General features: G+C 47.8%; 3 protein-coding genes across 3 annotated transcripts; all 3 read right to left on the reverse strand.

Annotated features, from left to right (window-relative positions):
• Positions 1-398: 398 nt before the first annotated feature.
• On the reverse strand, positions 399-3708 carry H257_14797 (hypothetical protein; the record flags this gene model as incomplete). Its single annotated transcript, XM_009842683.1, has 3 exons — positions 399-687; positions 1157-1684; positions 2720-3708. The coding sequence occupies 3 exons, from the start codon at positions 3706-3708 to the stop codon at positions 399-401; spliced, it is 1806 nt and encodes a 601-aa protein (XP_009840985.1).
• A 1236-nt stretch (positions 3709-4944) lies between these two features.
• H257_14798 (hypothetical protein) lies at positions 4945-6189 on the reverse strand (the record flags this gene model as incomplete). The annotated part of the gene is made up of 2 exons (XM_009842684.1): positions 4945-5725; positions 5822-6189. 2 exons carry the CDS (start codon positions 6187-6189, stop codon positions 4945-4947), a joined length of 1149 nt encoding a protein of 382 aa, XP_009840986.1.
• Positions 6190-7673: 1484 nt separating this feature from the next.
• H257_14799 (hypothetical protein) lies at positions 7674-8918 on the reverse strand (the record flags this gene model as incomplete). Its single annotated transcript, XM_009842685.1, has 2 exons — positions 7674-8454; positions 8551-8918. 2 exons carry the CDS (start codon positions 8916-8918, stop codon positions 7674-7676), a joined length of 1149 nt encoding a protein of 382 aa, XP_009840987.1.
• Positions 8919-9132: the final 214 nt, after the last annotated feature.

Here is a 9132-nt window from a genome sequence, read left to right on the forward strand (position 1 = left end):
TGGTAGCAAGCAGTACAGTTCACACGACTGCTCCAGGCCACGAGGCCTGAAGCAATCGTTCGAGGTTTAGTCCCATGTATGCGTATAGCTACTCGCAGTAATAATAAACACTATATCCTGATTCGCGTCCGCTTCATGCCATCAATCGGTGGTTGGTCATAGGGCCGTCGATAAGTTTAAGGTATTTCGTGATTTCCTTCATATGTGAGTTTAATTAACCAATCACATTGCTAATAGTCACACGTGTCCAGAAATTCTCATAACGCACTGTCTGCCGAAGTGGATCTCGCTGTGTAACATACTCTATATTCAATTCAGCAAATCTCATGTGTCTTTCAGCAGAAATTATGTGCGACTCAGCAATTCTTATGTGGCTCTCAGCAATTCCTATGTGGTCCTCAGCAATTCTTATGTGGCAATATTTTATCATCCTTCTTCACGCCCTCAGACAACGAATGTCGGATGTTCTCCAGACGTTTCACCCCTTCCTCATCAATTCGAAGCGATCTGGCCAGCTTCGCTTGGTGTTTCATCCGCTTGTATGATTGGTCGACAGTCGATATCGTCGGGGCAGCCACCTCGCTCTGGATCTCCGCGTTGCGACCAGTCAAAGACAACAACGACGACCGCTTCTTCTTCCCGGCTGCTCCTGACGTAGGAACCATGACGTGTAAGTTGGAAAATGCCCTACCCAGAGAACCACAAATCGACGATCTTACCAACTGGCCGAAGTCAACTCATGGTCGCCTCTGATTGGCTGCCTGACAGAGTGATGGAGGTAGACTACAGTCGGTTTCCGTCTGAAGACTGTTGTTCGACGGACAATTCTGACCGACTATTCCCTTGTTTTCCGACATATTTCGTCCCAGTCTGCGATATTACAGTGCTGGCCATAAGTGAAAGGTACAACACTTTTTTACTCGAACAATTAGACTGGTACCTCAAACCTCAATAGCATTTGTAGCAGGTGAATAGCAATGAAAAGACGAATGTTTTGGCACCAAATGACCATGGTAACTCGGCATCAAAGGAGAAAAATCTGTAAAATAGTAAAATGAGTACAATTATTTCTGGCCATAAGTGAAAGGTACAAAAGTTATAAGCGAAGTAAAACACCGAAAAATAATGCGGTGTTAATCGTTTTACACACTAATACTTCGTACACGACCCCTTGCCTTGCAGAACATCGATACAGCGCGATTTCATGGATGCAATAAGCTTGTGGAAGAGCTCTTCGTCAATGGCATCCCACTGACGTAAAATCTCAGACTGGAGCTCTTGAACAGAGCCAAACTGCCTTCCATTGGCATAAACTTTGCGGGCCAGGCATCGCCAAACATTTTCGATGGGGTTTAGGTCAGGCGAAAGCGCAGGCCAGCTCAAAAGAGGAACATTTTGTTCCGTCAAAAACACCCTGGCTTCTTGACTGGCGTGAATGCTCGTATTATCTTGTTGAAATACAAACCCATCAGGGGGATGGGCATGGACGAAGGATAGCAGATAATTTGCCACCGTGTCGCAGTAGGTATAGAAGTCTTGGCGGCCTTGGAGGACGGCAACTTCCGTCCGACCTTGACTTGAAAATCCGGTCCAGATCATCACGCCACCCTCACCATTTTGACGGCTCAAAAACGTCTGCTCGTCCTTACGGAGATCATGCCAGTAGTACTGGAGGCCATCAGGGCTATCCAGATTGAACTTCTTTTCATCGGAAAAGACAACTTGGTTCCAGCCGAAGCGTGTGAGTCGTAGTAGTGTATATAGGTGGTTCTACCAGTCTTGGGGTGGTCGTAAATTGCCGGGAACGCACTCTGCGGTGGATTTTGAATTTTGTACCTTTCACATATGGCCAGGTTTTTTGCCGCTCAAAAAAATATTTTCGACATTTTTTCTATGTGTATACATCGTTTTAGGTATTTAAAAACATCAGCGTGACCACAATTTTAATTGGCGTGAACTGACTGAAAGAGCGCTTTGATTGGATAAAAATTGTGAATTCTACAGTCGAAAGGCTTTTGTACTTTCACTCATGGCCAGCACTGTATGTCCGTCCAGTCTGAGACTACCAGGTCCCGGGTGCCGTCGTACATTTTGTCGTGGCCTCATCGTACCGTGCTCCATGACCACTCATTTTCACGCGACCTCCTTCCGTAAGGTCGTCAGCTTTAGCTAGCTTTTAGATAGTTCACTTTTTCATTTGTCTAACATTGGATCTACTCCTTTCTTGCTGTGTTCTTCTTGGCCAAGCCGAGATTATCCGGTCCTGAAGTCCGAACCTTCGTAACTTTTGTGCGTCTAACCTCACACACGACTTACGCAATATAGTGTGATGTCTTACACCGATTCACTTGGCTATTCCTCACCATTACATGCGTCATGTCTATCGCGCAATTCCTTCCTTGATTGCAATTGGTTGGAATTGTTTCTCGCTCGCTATTGGTTAGAATCACTTTCCAGTTACTACAGTGCGCGCCACATGGATAGGACACCCCTGTTTTATCAATGAGGCGATGGCATTTGTGCTCTGTTGCTGCCACACGGCGGATAAATTCAAGTGACAGCTAAAGCTAGATCGTTTGACACAAGATGCAGTCCATTCTAATAAATACTGAGCAAATTATGACATGAAACAGGAATTTGGGGTGCGACATTTGGATAGGACACCCCAAAAGTTAACAACGAAATGTGTCCTCACGGCACCAAAATGTGTATTTAATACTTTGTTTTGCCTCCTTTGGCTTGGATAACATGCACACAGCGCTTTGGCATCGACCTGATCAGCTCCTGCAAGTAGTTTTGGGAAATATTTTCCCACTCACGCTTGATGGCGACCTTTAGCTCAGCCACAGAGTCAAATTGTTTACCATTAAGGTCAACTTGGCGAGCCAGCACACCCCAAACGTTTTCGATAGGGTTTAAATCAGGCGACAACGCAGGATGACCAAAAATGACAATATCTTGCTCGTCCAAAAACTCCATAACGACCTTAGAACAATGAATGCTAGCGTTGTCTTGCATAAATACAAAACTTCCGCCATACACCTCATGACCAAATGGGAACAGGTAGTTCGACAACGTGTCAATGGACTTGTCACCTGTCTGTGAGCCGTCCAGAAAGGCGATTTCCGACTTCCCGTGACTTGAAAATGCGGCCCAAATCATGCAACTGCCACCGCTGCTGTGCCGGGTAAAAAATTGGTCTTTTTCGTGGCGAAGGTCGTGCCAGTAGTACTGTAAACCATCTGGACCGTCGAGGTTGAACTTCTTTTCGTCCGACCACACCGCGATGTCCCAGTCAGGTGGATTGGTGAGGTTGTCTTCGGCGTACTTGAGTCTTGCGTCTTTGTGGCGTTGTTGAAGCTTCGGAGCATGTTGACGCTTGGTGTATTCTAGGAAAGCGGCTTGGTTCAAGATGCGTTGATACGTGCGGAGCGACACTTCCAACGGCAGGTATGCTTTGAGCTGCCTGGCTGAGCATCCGGTCGTCGAGGCGTGCTTGACGATTTGCCGGCGCGCCCGTTCTGACACTTTCGTGGACTTTCGACTTACATAGTGGGTCCCGTAGGTCTCGGGTGACCGTATAAAGCTTGCTACCACGTTTCTGGAGCGACCAAGGGCTGCGGCGATGCGTTTGATCGACCATCCAGCCTTCGAAAACGCTAAGGCACTGCCTTGCTCGTACTCGGTGAGTTGGCCGGCTCTTCCCATGACAGTTGTACTTGGAAAGGCAAGTCAAGGTAGGTCGAATGGTGCTTTATTGACGTTTAGTCCTTAGCCGTGCAAGGATTGCCTGGAAGCAGCTTAGACTGGGCTTGAAACTGAGGTGTCCTATCCGGTTGTCGCACCTCAAATTCAATTTTCGCGGCATAACTCGGCCAGTGTTGGTTATTTTGACCTGAAACAAGCGCCAAACAACCGGACCAATCAAATGCGTTCGTGTGGTATATTTTGTTTCTCTTAACGTGCATTTTATCTCACGTTGCCTCTATCCAACCAGGGTGTCCTATCCACATGGCGCGCACTGTACTGGTTGAAATATTGTACATGAGACACTTATCTGATTGACATATGTGCTGAGGCGTAGTATATCCCACTATCCACAGCTGATAGTATACGTTTTTGACGGCGACAATGAGATCAAATCCAGACTCGATGTGAGGCTCATGCCGCCGAGCCACTAGTATCCGAACATATTTTCCGTATTCTCCTATGTATAACTTGAGACACTTTTGAGATAACAAGCCTCCTATATCCCGAGATTCGGAGTTTTGATTTCCAATTTATAGAGGTTTATGATTATTACAGGCAATTGGACTACAGTATCCTATACATACTACCACGTAGTATCAAAAGAATACAGTAATCTGGTCGTCACGCATTCCTTGTAGAGGAGGGCATAAAAAGTCTCAAATACACAGATTCGATTTACTATGAATCGTCGACAAAAACATAACTTTTCAAGAGTCTGGCCCTCTCCCCCGGGACTTCGTTCAACCACGAAGTGACCATTTGTCCCAGGGGAAGGAGTGTGGTACACCAACATTCATTAGTACCTAAATTATTTTATACAGTGCATCTGATCTGTGGATTGGAGACTTTAAGCTAACTTATCTTGTAGGGGCAGTCGCCACATGATACGCCCAAACAATCACATGAGCGTTGGCATAAAACTCCCAAGTCCCCACCCACTGTCAATACTTCGAAACCTCTGGTTCAGCATTCTAACGTAATAATATTAGTGCGTAAACCTCCGATTGTGTTCGTTTCGTTTCGACATTTCCTTTAATGCGTGGCCAAAAACGGCGACGTCCGAGAAGGTGACCCTTAAATTTATTTGTACCGCGATTTCTGCGTGAGTGATTCACTCGGATCTCTACATAAATCCGAATCCAACGATTCTATTAACTACATAGCATATTTCAAATGGATGCTAATATTGTTGTATTATTTCTTGGTCCTGATCTCCACACACCATAAAGCTCCGTATTCGGCGTTCTGGATGACACATTCGTTCTTGGTGAATTCACTGAAGCACGAGTTCAACCCAGGGATGTAACACCAATCGCATGTGTTGCAGCCGTCGGGGGCGGCAGTCGTAGCAGGCACTAGCTCCGTGATCGGTTCACCGTTGAATATGGTGGTCTCTTTAGCAAACTGGTTGATGCCTTTGTACACTTCGAGGCCGCGTGTCGGGATCGTCGACGCTTCCGCAGCAAAATCATTGCCCACCACTTCAAATGTCACAGAGGGCTTTTTGAACTCGCGGAACGCGTAATCTGAGAACACTCCATACGCGAAGTAAAATGTTTTGGCCACAGGTCCAGGGGTGTACGCCCCCATGGCGCTTTGCAATCCACGACCGAGGACTTCGAACTTCTCGTCAAACCCCCCGCCGATGGGCTCCTTGGTGTCCCCATATGGGTACAAGATGTACCCCCCGTATGAGTGAATGTCAATGAACCCTTGGATTTCACTGCGTTTGGATAGGAGCCATTCATTGATACCCTCGGTTTCAGGCTCACTGAAAGTAGACGGACCGGGGTAATCGGCGGCCGAGATGGCGGGGGGGTTGGGGTGTTCGAAGGAAGTCGGCCAGTTCCGGTTCAAGTCGACTAGGTTGTAACTCTTGCGCTGGGCCCGATAGTGCTCCTCCCACGAGACCTTATAGCCGTCAATGTTGACGACCGGTACAAAGTACAAGTCGTACTCGTCGGCGGCCGTGGGTCTATTCTTGGCAATATCATCCAGAATCGACGCGAACGAAAACAGAATCGACGACCCCGAGATCCATTCGCGGGAGTGTTGTAGGGCTTAAAAGTACAGCGACTGAGAGTGGCCCTTGGTCAGCTTGTACCCGTAAATCGTGGCCCCCTTGAACGTCTTGGATATGACAAATTTGCTCAGCAACGTCGGGTTTTGGACGACCAAGGCATCGGTGAACTCGTAGATTTGGTCGATAGTGCGGAAGCAGTTGTGGAACGCACTAGTCGAGTACTCTCCGGCTTTAAGGGACGGAATGTAGTTGGCATTTTCCTGGTGGCAAGCGCGGTTGATTTTGGCATCGTCTTGGAGGGCAGCCTCCTCCTTCAACGTTCGAGCGCGGCCGTCGATGCCCGTGAAGGTGTTGTTAGTTTCGGCGGTGGTCGCCGACGCAAATAGGGCAATGGCACTGAGGAGGGAGAACTTCATGGCAAAATGAATAATGAGGAAAGGGATTGTGGACTGCCAAAACGCCCTGGAAAGGGTTCGTGATGATGCGGTAGGGATTTGCAAGGAATTCTCAGACAGATGGGTGTAATGATCTTGGTAGGCTTGTTTAGGTCCACTACATAGGCTTGCGATACAGTCTGTATTCAGATGTCATTGTTGACTATGTAACCCCGAAAAACGTTCATATAACCCTTCAGCCAAGATTTAGAACCGTTGAAACAACTAATAAACTCTAGTTAGATTAGACATATTTTTTGTACTCTGACTACCTCCACTCCTACCCCAGGGATTTAGCAGTAAACTTCGCAAGCGGGGTTACAGTAAGAGAGTTGCAGGGTTACAGGAAGAATATATGCTTGAACTGTTCTAAGCCTCGGCTAAAACCCCGAAGCGTTTCCCAAGGGGAGGGAAAATTGCTCAGCATCAGTTTCTTAACTCAAAGGTCATGGGTTCCGCTTCCCCGGATAATTTCCGCAAGGATTTATCCGTCCGTCCCCTGGGGAATCCGGATAACAAGGGCTGCGTACGAAGACGAGGGCCGAATTTCGAAGAAGATCGGTCGAAGCACGAGGTATGGATCCATAACATGTGGTTCTAGTATCGAGCCCTCGCGGAGGAATGTCTTAAAAATGATAATCCAAACTCAATTAACCCAAAGCATTTCCCCTTACATATGTCTCATATATTCATGCGACAATCGATGAACTGGTATACTAGTATACGAGTACAGTACTGCAGTACTAGTACAGACGTAAACCATCAATTCTTGCCCTGGTATTGACGCAATAAATTATCGAACGGTCATTGGTATACTTCATACAGTACTGCTGGGAATTTACTAATATCAACGGAGTTCGTAACCAACCACCTCTCGTCATCACGGAGATGACAAGAAATATGACCACAACAGTTGCTGGGGTTTTCGCAGTCTCCTCGGCGTTGGGATAGAGATTTCGGGCGATCAAGTCAACGATTTCGATTATGTTTGCAGTCTTCTCTGCGTTGGAGGTTGTCCACTCGACTAAAACTTAAAATCACGTGGGTGTTGTTTAACTACAGTTTTGTACTAAGTTACTGGTAGTAGTACATCGGTAAGATAAGTCGACTTTCAATTTCTCTCAACTTCACCGCAAGTGAGCAAGTGGGACACTTCAGCAGTATAATACAGACACTGTATAGGATGAGATTCGGACATGCACTTAACTGGATTTACGCATTAAATGCGAATAGTAGTTAGTACTACCACAGGCCTTGTCCGGGTAGCGGTACGGCCTGCGGCCTACCTGCCGCTTTTCCCGACAAGAGGAATCGATTGGACATTCGGTGAAGTGCACGATTGGGGTTCACTCCTCGCCAAGGCACCGCCTGCACAAAATTATACACACGACCTCCGCTACACTGCGGAGCGCGCAACGGTGTCCGAAAAGTTGTAATATTCACCCATATTTCAAATGGATGTAGTATTATTTCTTGGTCCTGATCTCCACACACCATAAAGCTCCGTATTCGGCGTTCTGGATGACACATTCGTTCTTGGTGAATTCACTGAAGCACGAGTTCAACCCAGGGATGTAACACCAATCGCATGTGTTGCAGCCGTCGGGGGCGGCAGTCGTAGCAGGCACTAGCTCCGTGATCGGTTCACCGTTGAATATGGTGGTCTCTTTAGCAAACTGGTTGATGCCTTTGTACACTTCGAGGCCGCGTGTCGGGATCGTCGACGCTTCCGCAGCAAAATCATTGCCCACCACTTCAAATGTCACAGAGGGCTTTTTGAACTCGCGGAACGCGTAATCTGAGAACACTCCATACGCGAAGTAAAATGTTTTGGCCACAGGTCCAGGGGTGTACGCCCCCATGGCGCTTTGCAATCCACGACCGAGGACTTCGAACTTCTCGTCAAACCCCCCGCCGATGGGCTCCTTGGTGTCCCCATATGGGTACAAGATGTACCCCCCGTATGAGTGAATGTCAATGAACCCTTGGATTTCACTGCGTTTGGATAGGAGCCATTCATTGATACCCTCGGTTTCAGGCTCACTGAAAGTAGACGGACCGGGGTAATCGGCGGCCGAGATGGCGGGGGGGTTGGGGTGTTCGAAGGAAGTCGGCCAGTTCCGGTTCAAGTCGACTAGGTTGTAACTCTTGCGCTGGGCCCGATAGTGCTCCTCCCACGAGACCTTATAGCCGTCAATGTTGACGACCGGTACAAAGTACAAGTCGTACTCGTCGGCGGCCGTGGGTCTATTCTTGGCAATATCATCCAGAATCGACGCGAACGAAAACAGAATCGACGACCCCGAGATCCATTCGCGGGAGTGTTGTAGGGCTTAAAAGTACAGCGACTGAGAGTGGCCCTTGGTCAGCTTGTACCCGTAAATCGTGGCCCCCTTGAACGTCTTGGATATGACAAATTTGCTCAGCAACGTCGGGTTTTGGACGACCAAGGCATCGGTGAACTCGTAGATTTGGTCGATAGTGCGGAAGCAGTTGTGGAACGCACTAGTCGAGTACTCTCCGGCTTTAAGGGACGGAATGTAGTTGGCATTTTCCTGGTGGCAAGCGCGGTTGATTTTGGCATCGTCTTGGAGGGCAGCCTCCTCCTTCAACGTTCGAGCGCGGCCGTCGATGCCCGTGAAGGTGTTGTTAGTTTCGGCGGTGGTCGCCGACGCAAATAGGGCAATGGCACTGAGGAGGGAGAACTTCATGGCAAAATGAATAATGAGGAAAGGGATTGTGGACTGCCAAAACGCCCTGGAAAGGGTTCGTGATGATGCGGTAGGGATTTGCAAGGAATTCTCAGACAGATGGGTGTAATGATCTTGGTAGGCTTGTTTAGGTCCACTACATAGGCTTGCGATACAGTCTGTATTCAGATGTCATTGTTGACTATGTAACCCCGAAAAACGTTCATATAACCCT

This window comes from Aphanomyces astaci (assembly GCF_000520075.1).
Source record: "Aphanomyces astaci strain APO3 unplaced genomic scaffold supercont1.62, whole genome shotgun sequence".
Classification (NCBI taxonomy): Eukaryota; Oomycota; class Saprolegniomycetes; order Saprolegniales; family Verrucalvaceae; genus Aphanomyces; species Aphanomyces astaci.